The sequence below is a fragment of the Arvicanthis niloticus genome, chromosome 13, assembly GCF_011762505.2.
Source record: "Arvicanthis niloticus isolate mArvNil1 chromosome 13, mArvNil1.pat.X, whole genome shotgun sequence".
In the NCBI taxonomy this organism is placed as follows: Eukaryota; Metazoa; Chordata; class Mammalia; order Rodentia; family Muridae; genus Arvicanthis; species Arvicanthis niloticus.
The window spans coordinates 44,094,057-44,115,047 of record NC_047670.1 but is presented as its reverse complement, the minus strand read 5'-3'; the positions used below and the strand labels follow the sequence as shown (position 1 = coordinate 44,115,047).

At 39.4% G+C, this 20,991-nt stretch overlaps 1 protein-coding gene, 1 long non-coding RNA gene and 1 pseudogene across 3 annotated transcripts in view; 2 read left to right on the top strand and 1 right to left on the bottom strand.

Moving 5' to 3' along the window:
• LOC143434096 (uncharacterized) overlaps nt 1-7,384 on the bottom strand; it is a 68,212-nt gene extending 60,828 nt beyond the window's left edge. The window contains exon 1 of one of the 2 annotated variants that reach the window (XR_013103321.1): nt 7,218-7,384. This is a non-coding gene — a long non-coding RNA (uncharacterized LOC143434096). The remainder of the gene's footprint in view (nt 1-7,217) is intronic. The other variant, XR_013103320.1, reaches the window with a different exon arrangement.
• Nucleotides 2,139-2,764, top strand: LOC117719042 (mitochondrial pyruvate carrier 1 pseudogene; annotated as a pseudogene).
• A 226-nt stretch (nt 7,385-7,610) lies between the features above and the next one.
• The window catches only part of LOC143434095 (uncharacterized), a 50,860-nt gene continuing 37,479 nt past the window's right edge, over nt 7,611-20,991 (top strand). The window contains exon 1 of the mRNA XM_076911437.1: nt 7,611-7,968. Within this exon, the coding sequence (XP_076767552.1) occupies nt 7,660-7,968 (309 nt within the window). The 5' untranslated portion in view covers nt 7,611-7,659. The remainder of the gene's footprint in view (nt 7,969-20,991) is intronic.

Genomic DNA, 20,991 nt, shown 5'->3' with positions numbered 1-20,991 from the left:
CCAGGAGCTCTAACAGGGCAGTATCTTAGGTAAAGAGACATCAACACCTGACCCAAATAGGGAGTAACTGGGACCCACTAGAAACCAGAAATTCACTCCTGGCCCAGAACACTGGTTCCTTCCAGTCTATGCCTGAGCACTGAACAGATCTTGGGCCCCAGCTCTAACCCTAGTAGTAATACCCACCCTACACAGTTCTGATACAAACAAGATAATAGGAAAAACAGGCTCCAGTCAGAGACAGGGCAGGTAGCACTAAGGAGATACAGATGGCGAAAGGCAAGCACAAGAACATAAGCAACAGCAACCCAGGGTACTTGGCATCATTAGAACCTAGTTCTCTCGAATTAGAAAGTCCTGAATTCCCCATATCACTAGGAAAGCAAGATTCAGATTTAAAATCACTTCTAATGATGATGATAGAGGACTTTAAGAAGGTCATAAATAACACTTTCAAAGCATTTGAGGAGAACACAGGTAAACAGATAGAAGCCCTTAAAGAGGAAACACAAAAATCCCTTAAAGAATTACAAGAGAACACAACCAAACAGGTGAAGAAATTGAACAAAACCATCCAGGACATAAAAATGGAAATAGAAACAATAAAGAAATATCAAAGGGCAACTACCCTGGAGATAGAAAACCTAGGAAAAAGATCAGGAGTCATAGACACAAGCATCACCAACAGAATACAAGAGATAGAAGAGAGAATCTCAGGGGCAGAAGATACCACTGAAAATATTGACACAATTGTCAAATAAAACACAAAATGCAAAATGTTCTTAATACAAAACATCCAGGAAATACAGAACACAATGAGAAGACCAAACGTAAGGATAATAGGTATAGATGAGAGTGAAGATTCCCAACTTAAAGGGCCAATAAATATCTTCAACAAAATTATAGAAGAAAACTTCCCTAACCTAAAGAATGAGATGCCCATAAACATACAAGAAGCACACAGAATGCCAAATAGACTAGACCAGAAAAGAAAGACCTCACGTCACATAATAATCAAAACACAAAATGCACAAAACAAAAAAAGAATATTAAATGCAGTAAGGGAAAAAGGCCAAGTAACATATAAAGGCAGACCCATCAGAATTACACCAGACTTCTCACCAGATAGTATAAAAGCAAGAAGATCCTGGACAGATGTTATACAGAACCTAATAGAGCACAAATGCCAGCCCAGGCTACTATACCCAGCAAAACTTTCAATTACCATAGATGGAGAAACCAAGATATTCCATGACAAAATCAAATTTATACAATATTTTCCCACAAACCCAGCATTACAAAGGATAATAGTGGGAAAGCTCCAATACAAGGAGGGAAATTATACTCTAGAAAGAGCATGAAAGTAATCCTCTTCCAACAAATCCAAAAAAAGATAGCCACACAAAGATAACTTCACCTCTAATAACAAAAATAACAGGAAGCAACAATCACTGTTTCTTAATATATCTTAACGTCAATAGACTCAATTCCCCAATAAAAAGACATAGGCTAACAGACCGGATACGTAAACAGGACCCAGCATTTTGCTGCATACAGGAAACCCACCTCAGTGACAAAGACAGACAGTACCTTAGAGTAAAAGGCTGGAAAACAATTTTTCAAGCAAATGGTCCTAAGAAACAAGCTGGAGTAGCCATTCTAAAACCTCCAGCCCAAGAACACAAAGGGAGGAACTCATGACTCCACCTGTATATGTAGTTGAAGGTGGCGTTGTCAGGCATCAGTGGAAGTAAAGGGCCTTGGTGCCTGAAAGTTTGGATTCCCTAGTGTTGGGGAATTCAAGAGCAGGGAGGCAGAAATGGGAGGATGGTGTGAGCACACCCTCATAGAAACTCCCAGAATTATATGGATTAGACATGACAGAGGCAGGCCACCAGAAGACTAGATTCCAGAATTCAAACAAAAAATTATCTTGATACTAAAATTTGAGAATTGTATATTGCAGAATACACAGCCTTGGTGTATCTACTCATCAAGCAAGCTAAGAAGACCTGCTCGAAATTCTATGTCCTGGAATTCTAGCTGGATGCAGTGAAGACACAGCGTCAGAGGCTTATCAACTTACTCTGAGCGCAGAGGGCCTCAGCCTGTTTGTGTCATCTGTCTGTGTAGCGGCTTCACTGCCAACGACACGGCCATGGCTGGAGCTGCGAACTATGTCCGGAGCAAGGACTTCCGGGACTATCTCATGAGTACGCACTTCTGGGGCCCAGTTGCCAACTGGGGTCTCCCCATTGCTGCTATCAATGACATGAAGAAATCTCCAGAGATTATCAGTGGGCAGATGACTTTCGCCCTCTGTTGCTATTCTCTGAGGTTCATGAGATTTGCCTACAAGGTACAACCTCGAAACTGGCTTCTGTTTGCATGCCATGTAACAAATGACGTAGCTCAGCTTACTCAGGGAGGACGACTTATCAACTACCAGATGAGTAAGTGGCCATCTGCATAGCAGTGCAAGGACCAGCTCTTGAAAGGGACAGTGCTCCAGCCACTGCTGCCACCACAGATCACATCAGTATGAATACTCGTGCTGAGAGGAAAACACAGAATGCTATCTTTAATGGCCATGCCAACATTATTGAATAGCCGAGAGTCCTAAACCAACTCTCTGCTGCCTTATCAATGCTAAACTTTATTTGTCTTCATCAAGAGTAGTTCAAAATGTGCAACTAATTTAATAATCTTGAATGATGGTTTTAGCTATAGCAATCTCTAATAATATGTATATTATCTACTGGGATTTGTGTAATAAAAAAAATCTAAGGGAACAAAATTTTATAACTACAAGCACTTAAGTACTCAAATTCTTGACTTTTTCTTTAATGCCTATAATATAACCCTCAGTTGGTCACATGTCTACACATATTTCCAGTGATAACAACTATTGGTGTTTTCCATATGTAATTCAGATCTGTAACTTAATGGCAATAAATGGTTTAAATATTTGCTAAAAAAAAAAAAAAGTTGGGGGAAAATAGGAAAAGCAAAGGAAGGAAAGAAAAAAAAGTCAATGGGTGGGGGATTAATTAGTTGGGTCCTTCACATCCTCATACTCAACATCTATTTTCTAAAACATTGCAACTTTATTAAGACAGGGTCCTGTTACATAGCCCTGGTTGGCCCCAAACTCACAAAAGATCTGCCTACTTCTTTCTGCCAAGTGCTGGGATGAAAGGCATGCATCCCTTACCTGGCCTTAAAACTATAATTTTAACCCAATTACAGATAAATGACTCCAAAAAGAAGCCATTTAGCTTGACTTGCACATGTTCATCCTTTATAAAGTAATAACGTCTCTTCATGCTGGCAGGAGAGCAGGGATTTGTCTAAGAGAAAGAGGAAACAGGAACCTGGTCACGATTACCACTGTCACTGCAGCAGAGCAGGATAGTAACCCTGCAACTTACATGAAGACCTGTTTCCAGAATCAATCCTACCTTTCCCCACAATCAAGCATGACTGTGGCCCAGTCACCCTCTGCACCCCAACTGATTGATGTCTCTGTCTGTAGAATGAAGAGAGCATTGCCTAGTGCAGAAGGTTGTTGGAGACTGAGCTAACCAACAGATGCTCCCTCCCTGATACATGGCAGTCCTACAGACTGAATTCTAACTCATGCGTTACCTGCTGATTACTCCCATAATTCTAGACATAGCTTGGTGAAGAACTGAATAAATACAGTATTTTTGTTTTTTTTTTCCCTTCATAAGGCTTGACCTGCTGTGCGCCTCTGTCACTATGATAAACCACTCAATTAACAACCTAGAGGATGAAAGGGTTTGTCTTGTCTTACAACACCAAATAAAGTCTATCACTGAGGAAGTCAGGGTAGAAGCTCAGGGAACAGAAGCAGGAAGCACAGAGAAACACTCCCTATAGGATCACCCCCTGTATCTTGCTCAACTTGTTTTCTTATACAACCCACAGTAGGCTGGGCCCTCTCCCATCAGTCATTAACCAAGAAAGTTCCCACTGGCCAATCTGAAGGGGGCAATTCTCAATTGACATTCTCTCTTCCTGGTTGTCTAAGAAGTACAAGGCTCAATGCATTGATATATTCAATAAACAATTATGGAATATCTATTATGTAGCAGGTGGTGAGGTGGTGCCAGAAATACATACATGAATGAGGTGAGTCAAGGCCCAACATCTCTAGAATCTCATACTCTGGTTCAGAATAAAAGACCTAAAAATATATGAGGTAGTTACAAAACAGGAAAAGAAGAAACCCCAGAGGGCACAGCATGGGCAATTTTTTACAAACTTCAAAGTCACAGAGAAAGTTACCCTGGTAGAGAGACCAGAGCAGAGAATCCTAGGCAGGTGGGCCTGTTTGCACAAAGAACATGATACATAGGATGTACTGAACACTTTCAGCGTCCATAGAATAAAACAACCCTTGCAGGAGGGAGAGACATGGCTGAGGCAAACTGCATCAAAAGCCATACAAGAAGTCTGGCCAGTGAGTGGGCTGGAATCTAAAAGAGCTTCAAGCTAGCTGATGAAACGCCATGTTTTTACCTTTCAGAGTGGTCTTTGGAATCTAGTGTATAAGCATGAATTGGTACTGAACGGTCCCAAGGCAAGACAAAACGTCCAGTCAGAAGGTTTGGGATGAGTCAAAAAAAAAAAAAAAAAAAAGGAAGATTATAGAGATAATTTTGATTTCTCTAAAAACCCAGTTTATGTTATGTGAATATGTTTTTGTTTTAATTCCAGGTATGAAGTATGGGTCTGCTTCAGATTGCCCACAGCTGCTAACTATGACTGTCCCATGGTCTAGGAGGGGCATGAGTTTTGCCAACTGCAGATAGTTTGTGTTTGGAATTCTGGGAATCCTTGAGAGGGTGCAAATGTGAGAACCCTGAGAGGGACTGCGGTGGCTACTGCTGCCCCGGCTGCTGCTGGTCCCTGCTGCTGTTTGTTATTGCTGGATTGCTGGTTGGAGATATCCTGACAGTAGAGCTTGGACTTGCTCCAAAGGAACCCGATGCCCCTATTCAGCAGGAAGTAGTCTAAAGAGGGCTATGCTGCCTTTCCCCTCTAACCTTATATTTCTCCTACCTAGTGTTGGGTGGTTGGAAGGGACTGGGGTAGAATAAGGGTTGGAAGAGTAGTAGATGATAGAACCCAATAAAGTACCCCCCAAAAAATACACCAAGAGAAGATGGCTTGTATCATGGCAATGGACACCATTTCAGATGAACTATTTAACATCTACCACAGGAAAGAATACTTTTAGCAGATGCCAAAGACAGAATGGATACAGGGGAAACAGAGATGACTCTGAGTCAATGCTGCTGGGCACTTGGCAGTTCCAAGAACACAGTGAACAATAAGAGAAATCATTTTGGGAAGATTTATTTAAAGGATTAAACGGCATATCAAAGAAACAGAATAGTAGTCACAAGTAGACACAAGAATGCCATCGGGCTTCAGATAAATGTGCCAAATCAGACGAAGGGCCAGGTGGTGCCAGGCCAGCATATATAAACTCTGATTGATATGGGCATTTCTCCTTGCCCATAAGTTCTCCCTTTCCAGGGAGCAACACCGCTGACAGACCCTGGGCATTTCGCCTGCTGTCTGTCTTACCCTTAACAGCATCTGAAAAGCCTAGGTCCGCAAAAGCAACTGATCTTCATTGGTCTCCTCATTTCTTGTTCTGCCTAGTAACTTGTTATCGTCAGCACTTAATTCAACTGCACAGGAGTAACTCTGAAGTTTCAGCTGCTTTTGAGAGTAGTCCAAGACTTGCTGGGAAGCTTAAGTTCTCATACAGCAGAGCTGGTCAACTCTGCTTTTAAGAACCTTATAGGCAGGGAGCCTCACTAGCAATTTGGTAAGTGGCTGCCTGAGTGGTCCTGTGTATGGTATGAGGGAGAGGCAGGATATGGCCAAATTGAAGTGAACATGCTTCCTTCCTTTATGGTTTTACAGACCAAGGAAGAAGACAAATGACCTAAGTTTAAAGAAGTGGGTATTAAGTGATACACTGGACAAAACATAGATGTTCTGAGCGGACTTTTGCAGGTGGCAGAACATGAAGCCTGTGAGGAACTGTGTCCAAAGAGAGGAAAAGGGTACATAAATACTACTACTTTGGGAAGAAAGTATAAAACTCCAGAGTATATCTGAGGAGCTTGGGTAATGTTATCTATCAAGGCCAGTTTTAGGTTTGAGGTTATACGACAGAAACAGCAACTATAGAAATAGTCCTGTGATAGCCCAGAGACTCTGGGAGGCAGACTGCAATTAAGAGGGTAACCCAAAGGGTTTCAATCAGACGTTTGAGGATGAGGAGGTAACCAGCTGGCCTGAAATCTAAGGAGCCTACCTTTCCCAGATCTGGTCATTGGATGCCTGCAGGGTGGGACAGCCTTCTTTCCCACCTTCACTAGAAAATACTGGTTAAGTAAATTATCCTTTCTTCATATACCTAGACGTTTGAGAAGCACCTTTAAAGAAAACTTGCAGTAAATTTACATAGGTTGAGGAATCGTGGAAAGGACAATTTTGTTGATTTTGTGGGTGGTACAGAATTGCTCCCCTTAAGTAACTTAGGGATCTAGCCCTTAAATTCCGAATGAGAAGCCATAAGATTAAGAAGTGATTCCATAGTCCCAAGGGAAGATCTTTAAGGGGAAAGAGTTGTTCCCTGCAATTTTTTATTCTCCTCCCCCTAAAAGGTGGTTTCAGAAGCCACAAGACACTTGAACTTTGAAGGCTGCCTATGACAGTAGTAGACTGTGATTATTTAATGTTTTATTATGGGTTCTGTGTCACTCCGAGGAAGGTGGCCTATACTTTTGATCCCAGCACACAGAGCTCTGAGTTCTAGGCTAGCCTGGTGGTCCACAGTGTGAGTTCCAAGACAAAGAGGGCTACACAGTGAGACTGTCTTAAAAAGGCAAGAGACTCTTGTCCCCACTTGCAAAATTCTTAGGTCATGGACTCCATAATAGCAGCTATTTGTTTAGTGTTTACCACGCACCAGGGGAGTCATTTCGCAAATTCACTCTTTTAGTACTAATGACCATCTTGCGACAGATTTTCTTAGTATCCATAACCTTTTTTTTGCCGGGACATTCAGTTCAGAGTGTTTAACTTGCACGCCCATGATCACATAGGGAGAGGGGCAGAAGCAGACCGTTCTAAGGCAATCACGCGGTCCCAGTTCGACACGCACTGACCTGTCCTAAGGTCCAACCTCTTCCTTGCTACTCTCCGAATGTCCTCCTTCACCTCGCCCAACTCACACGCCCCCTATCCCCAGACATGCTCAGTACCGAGGGAGAGTTTTCGCACTACCTCAGGATATTTTTCACGCAACCTAGCAACCAAGTGCGCCCGCCCCTAGCACCTCCCCTCCATATTGGCCCAATTCCGGGGGACGGCGAGGAGAAGAAGGAGTTTCCAGGCCGCCCGGTTACCGCCCAGGGCTCCGCGCTGCCGGTGCGTGCGCACGCGCGTTCAGTGAGCACGTGAGCCCCCGCCTCTTAACGTGCCGAGGGGGCGGGTACGGGAAGCGGGAAGAGAGGGGTGGAGGCTGCCGTTGCCATGGCAGTGACGTCAGGCGTCGGGGAACGAACCCGGCCCCTTCCCACACGCGCGCGCGCGCGCACACCCGGAGCCATGCACACGCGCGCGCGCACGGCCGCTCTCCTCAGACTCACTGGAGGGAAAGGTCAAACTAAAGGCGAGCGAACGGAGAGAACGCAGCGAGCGACCGCCGCGCCGCGCGCCATGACGGACGCGGCCGAGCCGGCTTCTCCGTGGCCGCCGCCCGCGCCCCTCGCCCGCGCGTGCTCGCGACCCCCTCCCCACCCGCTCCGGGGCACGCGACGGGCGCGAGGCGCGCGCGGGCGGGAGGTGGACTCTGCCGGGCGGGCTGGCGACGGGCGGCGGCCTCTCCTCGCGCGGCCGGTCGGCGAGAGCCGCCAGGTGAGTGCGGCGGGCGCTGGGCGCGTGCGGGTCGAGGCGCGGCCTGGGAGGCGCGGCTGACAGGCGCTCGGCCGGCGGGGGGCGGCGCCGCCCCTCGGGCTCGGCAGCGGCTCGGCCCGCGGCCCTGGGGCAGGTGGGCCCCCGGGCGGCCGCAGCCGGGAGTCACCGAGGCCACGGGAAGGGCTCGGGACACTTCGGAAACTCCGGCCCGCGGCGAGCCTCCCGCCCGTCCGGGCCCGCGAAGTGCATTTCCCCGCCAAAGTCGCGCGGAGCCAGGATGCGGGGCTTGAGGGGCCGCAGCTCCGGGCCGGACCGGGTCGGAGACCCCACGGAGCCCGCCTGTGGGGACCAAGCACGCCTGCTGGCCGTTGCCATGCCATTGCCCAGTGTTTGTTGCTTGTGGTTATTTCAGGACGAATGGTTACCAAAAAGTTACTTGGAAGAGAGGGAACTGCTTGAATTGTCATGAGTTCTTTTCCTGTGTGTGCAGGAAATAGGTTATTCTCTCACTCTTCGCACGCCGACAACCGATTCTTGCCGGTTGCACTTTAAAAAAATAAATGCAAAAGCCCCGAAACACGGTAGCGTTTGTGTGAAGTTTCAGGTGTCAGGCTCCACGTTCCCGGGAAGAAAACAGAAGAGACCGGAGTATTTGATAAGACTCCAGCACCGGCAGCTTTGGGGCTGGTCAGAGCGGAGTTTGGGTTTTGGCTGGCAAGGTTAAGTCATCACGTTGATCCAGTGCCACCCACCAGTGCACAACTTCCCTCAGAGTAACTCCGGACTGTTCCAGCCCAGGTCTGTCGCTAATCCGGAGCTTCATTTCTTCGTCCGTCCGTTTTCTTTTCTTTTCTTTTCTTTTCTTTTCTTTTCTTTTCTTTTCTTTTCTTAGTTTAGCAGGATCCTAATGTGCGCATGGATCCTGACTCTTTATCAGACATTAAAGTGAATTGCCTACGTGAACTACTCTCCACGATATAACTTTGAGAATACCAGGCACCCACTCGGACCTGGTGTGCCTTTATTTGGAAGTTTGGAAATTTCCAGTGTAGCTGTTCAGGTTGATAGACATCCCTCTACCCCCCACAGTAAGAACCAGTCTAAACAGGTGCCAGGTGTGTTTGAGTTTTAAATCTAATCCAAGAAAGACTCCCCGGTTTGTGAAAGGTGTAGTGAATTCTAGTGAAGGAACAGCCAGAAGGACACCCTGCTGTAAATTTGATGTCAGTTGGAAGACTTAGTAAATCCTAGTTTGGTTCTCACCCTGAGCATTTCTGATATATGAGTGCTTTTCCTTTTAATTCTGAATATATGATTGTCACTTTCACAACGTTCTCTCAATGGAGAACACTCACTCCAGAGGTTTTTGGTGAGAAGGAAGGGAAGGTTAGTAGGAGATCTTGTTCCTGAACAGCCAGTTTTGTACCTGCTCCTAATCTTGCTTCCACCGGCCGTTAGGGACAGGGATCTACATACTATCTTGTAGTTGGGTTATTGGTTGTCACAACCTCAAAACAGTTCCTGTAATAATTTTATTTGGTTGGTTTCTCTGCCTTTTCATAAAGGGAACTGTAGAAATGGGCAATGGCCCTTACTCAGCATAACCCCTGGTGTAGGCTTGTTGACCTTGCTGACTTAACAGAAGTCATGTGTTTATGGAACTAAACAGTTCTTGAACATTTTACTCCAGGTGATGAGGATCCATGGGGAAGAAACTTGAGATAATCATGTCTCCATTTTCAAGTCATTTTATTGAGTGTTTATTGTGAACAATGCCAAAAGTAAAGTGATCCATTGACTTTGTTTTAAAGTACATTTCTGCTTATACTTTAAAATCACTTAATTATTTTTCAAATTAGCTAGTGTTGCTTCTACTACACAGGAACAGTTGGTTTGGGGCTAACATTTTTTAGAGCTTGCTTGGGGGGAAATAGGAAGAAAAAGAATTGCTGCAGTGAGGTAGGGGAGAGGAAAGCAGCTGTCCCCCACTTTAAGAAATTGGATATTTTAAAGTTTAAGGTTACAAAACAAGTAGTTGTTAGTTCAATGAGAATTTTACAGAACAGAGTACCTTCAAGTCTGTTTAAATAGTACTTACTAAATGTTGTTTTACTTATGAAATTTGTTTGTTGGACAATTTAGTAATATAATTCTGGCATCTCTATGGCTTATGAATATTTCCTTGAATCTGATTGTCACAGATTACCTGGGAATGAAGTTCAATTCATTGTCTTCTATTGTCTTGCATCAATTAATGAGTGGAAAATTTGTCATCTGATTTATGCTGTACCATTTAAGTACAATGAAACCTAGTTCAAATTGTTTCACCATTCAGTCAAGTTTTCCTATAGACTTGACAAGAATCCCATCCTAGGTAGTTACTGCTGTCTCAAAAGCACCTTGTGGTAAGAGTCTCACAGGGAGATGTTCCTGCAGCAGAGGGGAACAAGCAGTTGTACCCAGACATGAGCAAAGTCAAAATAAATGGATTTGGTCTAGGTCCACACACAGTAAAAATTGAAACCTTGAAATTTTCCCTGGGTGTGCTCTCTTCAGAATTAGAGGCTAGATTTTCCTAAGTAATTCTTAAATTTTGAGGGAGTGCATTTTTTTCCTTGTTTCCTTCTTTTCATATTAGAATGGCAAAAGTTTGGTGCAATAGCATGGTGACTTTAATTCTGATACTATTTTGCTTTGGTTATGTAAAAATTTTTAAAATCTAATCTGACAAGAATTTGACTTACAGATCAGCTTAGACTTTATGTTGGGAAAGAAGCAAGAGGAGGAAGTAGCCATAAATGTCACGGGAGAAAACTAATGCAGATCCATTCTTTACACTGCATGCTTGGCCTGAATGTGATACCTTCATCACCCTGCAATCTCAAGAACCCTTATTAGAAGAGAACTGAAGGGGAAACTAAGCATAGGCACGTGCTACAAATACATGCCCAGAGAGCACTTAGCATTTTATTTCTGTAAGTGCATCACAAAGTAAGTTATTTTAACACAAGTTTTGGATACTAGGCTCAGCTTTATTCCTTTTAGTGGATTTGAATATTATAAAGATTGAAGGAGCAGCTTGTATGATATAGAATTGATTTTTTAAATATATATACAGATTCTTAATTTATCAGTTTAAAAAAATCAACTAAAATGAAGATTGAAAAATAGGCGGTATTAAAAGAAACATTTTCCTTTTTTTAATCTCAAGGGACTATCTTAAAGGATAATTAACTTCAGAACATGAGGTGAAATACTACATTGGATTTATGATTAGTGAGAGCATTTTTTTTAGACAAAGGCAAATAAAGTAAGAATATTACCTCATTTTAAAAATGTTTATGCCAGGATGTGAGAATACCAGTAATAATTAGAAACTTTAATTGGAAATTAAAACTGATTTATAGTCTCAATTGAGTCTTTTAATTCAGTGTCACTTTTTAAATGTCACATAATTATTCAGTTTCCCAGTGTTGATTCCTGGAAAATGTAATCAAAGGCTCAAAACAATGCATGTAAATTCAAGTTGAATAACACTTGCTAAGCATAAAATGTTTCATTTAAACCTGTGGAGCCAAGCTACTATATGGAAACTTTTAGTTTATTTATAACCTGCAGAAGTCCAACAGTTAGGAGGTGTTGTCATGAGTATTGTGGGAATTGTGCTTTCTTTCTCCTAACAGTTTTCTTTCACTATTAAATATGTTTCCAAACTCCACTCCTCGAGTGATCATATCTGTAAGAACAGTAGAAAGTTCATTTGAAAAGAGCAGCTGTCATTTTTTTTTTTCTCCCAGCCATTCCTTTTGGAAGATGGTTACTCTAAATTGAAAGGATATTGTAGTTATATAAACTAGGGGAAAATACAAGTTTATATTTAGATAAATGTTATCTATGGACTTTTCAAAGGATCCCTAAAATCTTGAGCTTAAGGAGATCTTCTCTGAAACCTAGTTGAATATTTAGATTAGTATGTGAAGCTGGTATCACTTTGTTTTTACTTTACCTGTGAGGGATGTTTGTATGGTCCTATGGTACTATTTTCAAAATATGCTTTTAGTTTGATTCACAAACAGAAACTTCTCTAAAAGAACACATTATTTTGTTCTTAATGATTATGTTAGTCCTCAGACTTTTATATTTGAAAGAAGTGGAAAAGAATAATGTATTAAACTGCCTAAAATGGCTAATTCATTGGAACATGTGAGGTGAATTCTTTTTATTATAATATAGTTATCTTTTTAAAATGAAATTATAATGAAAAAATTTTTAAATATTTTTCTTTTAATAACACTGTTTCTGATTAAACATATGTGTATAAGATATGTAAACTCAGATATTTGAGTAATACTTGCTAGACTTCCTAATCATAAAATGTCTAATAAAACCTGTATGCCAGTCTACTATACAGAATTTTGTAGTTTCTTTATAATCACAGAAAAGGAACAGTTTACAGATTATATTGTAGTGTAATATAATAATATTGTGACTGTTGATCAAATGATATATTGAAGGATTTTATTTATGCTTTGTGCATCTCTGTCTCTTTCCAGTAGCTGTGATAGAAGCCATTGGTCACATACTCTGAAATAATTGTTTTATAAATGTTTTATCTGGAGGAAAAAATTCTGACTTTTTGTAATTCTTAGTATATGTTAAATGTTGCTTTTTAATGTTTGATTTTAGCCTATTTAGAAGTAGGTGATTCTTTAAAAAAGATTTGGACTATTTGCTTACGTTCCCCACGAATGTTAGTACTAGGCATGTAGGAGGTCCAGAGAGAAGAAAGCATTGTCCCATTAGGATTAGATTGTCCCATTGAGTATAACTATTTTGATATAAAATATTAAATGAATCAGTGTAAATCTTTTCTCTAGGACTTTAGCCTACAGCCTTCTTTACTATAGAGCAAATACTGGTGAATTGTTAGAAATAGGTTATCTTCAGCCAGTTTTCAATATTATTGATGGAACATGGAGGTTATAAGAAAAATGAGAAACAGTTTTTTTCATGTCAGTGACTGATGGGTGGAAGAGTAAATGCTTAAGCATTCATTTAGACATGAAATCTTCCGACGTAAAATCATGTTTAAAAAATTAAAATTAACTAATCTTGAAAAACAACTTCCCACCAGTTATGATAATCTCTGTCCTCCAGCACTGTAGCAGTTTTGTGGCTATAAGAATACTGTGTCTACCCAACTGTGAACTCTATAATTTCGAGTTTAGAAACTGTCGTCACTTAAATTATAAAATTAACTCAGGTGAAAAAAAATAATAAAAATATGAGACTACCCTTTATTTTCTTCTTGTATATTATAAATTTTTGTCATTAATCTTAAAGATATAGTTCATGTTCTGTATATGCCTTTTTATGTTATTAATGAAAAATGACTAGAATGAATCTTTACACCTGGCAATTTAAAACTGCATGAGAGGTGTGAAATGAAGACCTAGGTATTTGTGCTACTCTCTCTTGTTTTTCTCTTCTAAAATTGTTTTTTGCCCTGTACTCTATAGTACATTCTCCAGTCTTAAGGACTGCATTCCTATTTCGATTAGTTTTTAGTATGGAAGTTTGCTTGAGATTTTATTTGAAAGTTGGATTCTCCTTTCTAGAAATGATAACCACTGTTTTCTCAAGTTCGATCTTACCACTCTCCTGTTATATATCATTATAATGTGGCTTCATTTATTATTGTTGTTTTCACTGCTAATAACTTTTTTTTATCCAGCTGCTGTTTCATTTCTCATCTCTTACTTTCATTTCCTTTCCTTTCCATGTAAACTCTGAATTCTAGTCCTGTATAAATTGTTTTCTGCTCTCTGACTGGAAAAAGGTACCTCTGCTTTGCACATCAAATCGCCACCATTCACAGTTAGCCAGACTATTTGATCTTTAGAACTTTGATGATATCTCCAGAAAAAAACACTTCATACATTATTTTATAACTGTGACCTCTTAAGATCAGAGACCATCCAGTTTACTTTGTTTCTATACTACTTGGTGTTCATTCAGTATTCAGATATCTACTAAGTGGTTGTATTTAGAATTTCAGAGATAGCAGAATTGCTTTAATGTATACTCCTGTGAATAAAACATCCCATACTGTGGAAAGGAACTAGCAAGTGTCAGGCATTATTCTAAATATTAAAAAATGTCACTTAGGAGTACTTACAAAGAATAATAAAACTTAGAGATACATTGTTGAGGAAAAATAGATTTGATTAGGTACTAGTTGTTTCTGAGATGTGCTAGATTCAGTCGTCTTATCCTAAAATTTGACTGCAAAAGCACTTTAATAATTCTGTACCATTTTGGCTGCCTGTGAAATAGTTTTTCATAAGTGATTAAAGTTAATAGACTCAAAAGGGAATTCAAGTGTCAAGGTATATTCACACTCATAAAGGTTAAAAAGGGGCCTGAAACTATCCATCTAAATTCAAGTTTCCCCCTGCCTGTCATTAGCTATGTGATATGGCAGACTATTTGATTGTTCTGTGCTTCCTTTTTCTCACTTGTAAAATGAAGATAAGAATATTACTTGTGAAGAATAAGTGTGAATTAATACATGTTAAGCACTCAGAAGAATATGTGGCATAAAGAATACTCCATACAAGATATCATTTTCAAGAAGTACCCAATCTAAGGGTTTACTTTCCCCAGTCAGTTTTTCACAATCAGCTGTGGTCTGAAAATATTAAATTGAAAATTTTAGAAATAGTGCATAGGTTTTCATGCCATTCTGTAGCATGATAAAATCTTACACTGTCCCAAGCAGGGTATGACTCATCCTTTTATCCTGCCAATATATCTGTGTTGTATCTGCTACCTGCTACAGTGAAGGCTGTCTAATCACCTATCCAATAATGCAGTGCGTTTAGCCTGGCACTCTCACTCCATATTGTTATGTAGTCATTGTGTGATTTTCTATCACATGGTAAGAAAAGTACAGTACAAGTATGTGGGACTACAAATTTTATTACAGAGTATCGCTATAATCACTAGTTTTTATCATTAATCTCTGCTCTCCTTAATCCTGTAAATTAAACATTATCATCAGTATGTATTCATAGAGGATAACATAGCGTATATAAAATTATGCAGGTATCTGTCCACTCAGTCTTGGGACATATTCTCTGAAAATAAGTTGTATGTGTAAAAGAGATGTAGTACTATTGTTACCCTGTCTTTAAACAGACCCTTGTTTTAGCATATCTGCAGCATAGCTCTTCACTGACACATTTCTCCCCTTTAGTGGACAACAGATAAATCCTGTTAGTTGGATTGGCACTGGAGATTTGAAACCATGTTGTTCTGATTTCTGTATCCTGACCTATATAATTCTTCATTGAACCCACAGAAAAGGCGGGGGGAAAGTAATGAGCCTAGGAATCTGGTGACAAATTGTTTTGTTAATTAAATTTTTTCTTATAATAAATTTTAATCATATTTCCTCTCCCCCAATTCCTCTCAGATCTTACCACCTCCCTACCTACCTAACTTCATGTTCTTTTTCTTAGTCTCAAAGCAAAAGAAAAAAAATTAAAACAGACAAACTGAAAGAAAGTAAATAATAAACAATAACAAAATAAAAGTGCCACAAAACAAAAAACCCCAAACCATGGAGCCATTTTGTGTTGGTCAGCTACTGCTGGGCATGAGTCTATCACTGACATGTGATTGACATACCCAATGGTACTCCTTGGGAAAAAACTGATTTTCTCTTTCCCAGCAGGTATCAATTATGTTGTTGTGTCCACTTCCCCATCTCAGTTTTGGGAATTTGCACTGACAAGTTCTTAAACAAGCCTGAATGTATACCATCTAAGTCCTAAACTTAGTACTTAATAGAGGGTAAGAAGATAGATATTTAGATTTTCAAAATTTTCTTTGTTTGTCTTGGCTTGGAGTTGTATTTGTTCCAGAAAAAAAAATATAAGCACATTCTGTTTTATAAATGAATAAGTTGGGTTTTGGAACAACAAAACTTTTTTAAGTATTTATACCTGCAAGAGGGAGACAGATAGGATTTTAATTTATCAGGACTGCATTCTGTGATATCCTGATAAATATTCACAGTTTGGATACAAATTAAAAACAGTGTTTAGCATTTTTTTGTGGTAGCTGAATATATTGAAAACAGGCTGGGATGCAAAGGTACCCCAGGTCTTTATGCATTGTGCATGACCTACCAGCGATTCAAGTATATAGAACATATATAGGAATTCGCACACTGAGAATGAGACTAGAAAGTGCTGGAATTTGAATAGTATAAAAACACAAAAATATCAGCAAGTGATAAATTTTTAATGACAGTGGCATGCTGTGTAATAGTTTATCACAAAAAAATTGTAAACATTGTAATGCTTATACAAATTGGTCACTACATTATTATTGTCTTGTAGTTTGAATTCGTTTTTTAATGTCAGCATTTTTTTTCTCAGTGGCCATTTTGAATCTGTTCTGTCAGTCATTAGATCATACTAAGGGAAAAAAACACATGTAAATGCAATTTGACTAAGCCCATTTCCTCTGTACAATCCAAGACACTGAGTTTGTGTTTAATATTATCTATCCTTAAATTTTCATGCCATTTCTATAGCATGCCTGTGCCTGTTTGTAAGGCTAGACAGCTTTGTGGTTACTTTTTTTTTTTTTTAGCCCAGTTCTTATTTCTTGCTGCTGCTGTTCTTGTTTGTGTTTAATTGGAAAAGATCCATACTGTTGAGAAATTTTGCAGTGCCTCAAAATGTTTGGTTACATAGGAAAGTGCCTTAGGTTTATAGGCGCCAACCTGGGTTTAGACTCTTCAGTAGCAGTTCTGTGCGTTCATCTACCTTCCTTCCTTCAGGGGTAATCCTTGCATCTCAACTGATTCCCTTCTAACGTTCACTTACTTGTCCTTAACAAACCGGAACTATGTGTTATACCGTAAATCTTAAAGAGTATTTGAAGATGATTACTATGTCCTACTTGAGGCTTCTTTTTTCAAACTAAGTTGGAGATATCCCTAATTTTCAAGCCATATGGACATGATATGACATAGTTTACAGACTTTCTCCTATCCACATTTCTGAACTCTTAACAAAGTCTTTTTGTTACTGAACCTCTTAAAATATAGAGGCCAAAACTGAACTGACTACTTTAGATGTGGTATGACTTATCACAGAATACAATGAAGCTATTATCTGGCTCTTGTACTTGTATGAATGCAGCTTGAAATTTGCATTACATTTTTGGCAGCAGTATTTCCCTTTGATCATATTGAGCTTATGGTCAACTAAAACGTTGCCTCTTTGTGATGTGAGCTACTTAATCTAATGTTTCTCTATTTTACTTGCCAGTTAATCCTGAAAGTATAGGATATTTTATAGATCATTATTATAAACATCTACCCATATTTATCTTTATCAAGCTCTCTCATGTTTGATTGTAAAGACATCAACTGTCTTTACAATCAGCACATTGTCTATGGTGCTTTTCACATGCTGGTTTGCTTTTGTAATCTTAATAAATCAGAAGAGAAAAAATACTTTCTATTAGGTCACCCTTTGGTAGTTAGAGTACATTACCATAGTCTGTTTGATTGTAGGTTTCAGTCTCTACTCATAACTGATCACTCATCCAGTATAAATTTAGTTCAGCCATAAAATGGGGTAGGCACTGGAAAATCTGGTGTACTGGTAGATAACACAAATTGCCCTTATTGTGGTGTCTATGGCCACATTCAAGCACATGTTTTCTAGCTTGTGGTTCTGCCAGTGGCCCTTGCCCACTTTGTCATGGAATCTAAGGTTTGGGCATTGAATGGTGAAGTAGAGCGAAAAAGCCAGTCTTTACCAGACAAAAGTTATGTGAGAAATTAATATTTGTGTTCAAGGTTACCATGGTTTTGGAGTCATTTATTGCTGTAGTAGGATAGAGCCTGAATAGTGTGGTAGTGGAATCATTTAAGGTGTAGGAGGACAACCATAAATAAGACTTACGGTCCAAAAAGACTTAGGGCAGACAGTTTTGGAAGATGGCTTCAGTGGGAATTAAGGAAAAGAAATGCATATTATGAAAAGGTCTTTGAGTTAGAGAACTTTTCTTGACTTGTTTCAGGTATGAATAACTGAATAGTTTTGAAGCCTGGGTCTATAGTCAACAACTCACTGTCAGAACCTCTTAAAGCCTGAAAATCATTAAATATGTTTCCATGCCCTCATTCAAAACAACTTTTAAAAGCAAGTTTGCTTTTTAATCATTTAGATTTTTTTTTTTTTTTTTTTTTTTTTTTTTTTTTTTTTTGCGACATGTGTTTTGCCTACCTGCATGTATATATGTGCATCCTGTGCATGCAGTACCTGTAGAGGCCAGAGATGGCATGGAGTACCCTGGGATTAGAGTTACAGGCAGTTGTGAAATGTAGTATTGGTGCTAGGAATCAAACCCTGGTCCTCTGGGAGAGCAGCAAGTACTCTTAACTGCTGAGCCATCTCTCTAGCCCATCAGAACAAGTATTTAACAGGGTGTACTAATTCAAATGGTTATTAAAAGTCTCCATCATAAACCTGATTGTCAGAATTCACTAAATAAAGTAGGAATCTGTTCAGTTGAACTGTTTGTACAGCATGTCCATAAAATATGAAGTCCTAATCTATGCATTATACTCTTGATACCCAAATTTTACATTGTGTTTGTTCATACTTTATTTTGCATTTGATCTTTCCAAGACAAACTAGGTTGGAATTCTGTAAAGAATATGTTTCCTTACCCTAAGAAGTAGGTAAGAAATAGTGAGCTAGAGTTCAGAAGAGGTTTTTTGTTTGGGTTTTGTGTGTGTGTATGGGGGGGTGGTGATTTTTGTTTGTTTCTTTTGGTGGGGTGGGTGAGACAGTCTCAAGGTCTCACTATGTAGCCTTGGCTGGCCTGGAACTTGATTATGTAGAAGAGGCTGACCTTGAACTAATAGAGATTTACCGGTCTCTGCTCCCTGAGTACTGGTATTCTGAGATTAAAGATGTGTTCCATTACTACAATTCCTGATTTTTTTTTAGGATAGTTTTTAAAATGTCTTTGAAACAATTACATGAAATTTTATGCTGCTATACATTGTCCTGGCCTCTAACATTCACCACATTATCAAAAGGAATCATAACCCTCTGGGAGGCTACCATCCCTGTCAGAGTGAGCCTAAAACTACACAAGGACATGGAGAGCTCCTGTGTTTAAGGACAGAGCAGTCAGAAATGGAAAGAAACTAGGAAGCCTAAGACCAGGGGAAATAAAATACCAAGAAGAGTTAGTTCCTTGTTAGGCAGGTTGTTGTGTTTTATTTTAATCTGGAAATTCTCAGCACTTTTCTTATTTCTTGGAAATGATCAAATCTGCACATATCATTAGTGTCTTAATTTTTTTTTTCTTGATTTTCATGGAGTGTGAATGAGATGTCCCTTATATGCTCAAGCAGACACTTGGTCCACAGTTGGTAATGATGTTAGAGAGGTTATATCTGGCCTTGGGGAAGGACTTGTGCCACCTGGGACAGACTTTAAGGTTTAAAAGCCTCCTGCTGTCCCCAGTTCATTCTCACTGTTCTTTCTGCCAGGTCTGGTGCCTGCTGCCATGCTTGCCTTCTGTGATGGTAATGGACTCTTAACCCTCTGGAACTTTAAGCCCAAAATAAGCCCTATCTTCTGAAAGATGCTTTGGTTGTGGTGTTTTTTGATAGTAATAGAAAAATAATACAATCTATAATTGTGATCTTAAAAAAAAAATCCATTTTTATAGTCTTCTTTCTATCTTGGGCTTTAGTTTTGTTTGTTTGTTTGTTTGTTTTAATTTTTCTACTTTATTCCTTCATATTTACCTTTCTACATTTAAGGACTATTTGTGTTTAAAAAGACTGACTCAAGAGTGAGAAACAGTTCTGTAAATCAGCTGCTAATAAACATGTCCAAAGAAACTGACCTGGCCTTTTGTTTTTCTTTTTGCTCTGATAAGTAATTTGATTTTCTTAATACTCCTGGCAGGTTTGGGTTGTTTCGGGTTGTTTTGGCTTATCTTTCTTCTTGAACTAGTATTTGTTGATTTTTTTTTAAGATAGAGTCTCACTCCATACCCCAAGCTGTTTTAGAACTCATTCTATATCCTAGGCTGACCTCAAATTCGCAGCAGTCTGTTCATTTAGCTTCCTGAATGCTGAGATTACCTACATGAGCCACCACATACATCTTCAAGTCTGTTTTTCTTTAAATAAGTTCATTAGCATTTAAACATTATGAAATAAGCTGCATGAATTGAAAAGTGTAACATTTGATATGCTTTGACGTGTTTATACCCATGAAACCACCATTAGAATCAAGGTGCTGAACATATCCCACCCCCACGTTTTCTAGTTCTCATTTAAATCCTTGCCTAATTCCTAGGCAACCATTTTTTCTTTCCTTTCACTTTGCATTTATTTGTATGTCTTAGCATAAGGTACACACACTTCTCTTGCACTAACTTCGTTATGCACCATGACTGTTTTGAGATTTATCTGTGCTGTACTTCTTCATGTATCAGTGGTTGTGCCTTTATTGCTTAGTATTCTAATGTGGATATAGTAATAGTTTGTGTGTTCAGTCACCTGCTGAGACTTGTGGGTTTTCTAATTGTAGACATTCAAAAGTAGGTTTATGTGAGCATCCATGAATGTATTTTATATTAGCATTTGCTTTGGTGTAAATGGCTAACTCATTTGATAAATATAAGTTTAACTCATGAATATTTAGTGTCTTTTCATATTTATTTTCTATATCTTTTATGACACATCTGTTTGAATCATTTATGTTTTTTTAAATTGGAGTGTTCACTTAAATTTTAAAAATTCTTTATATGTTCTAATTAGTCGTTCATTAGATTCAGACTTACAGATATTTTTGTTAGTCTGCCCTTTATTTCTTCATATTCATTCTCCCCACCTCCTTCTGTGTGTATATAATAACTTTGTGTACATACACACACCCACAGGAACATATACATTGATCACAGAAG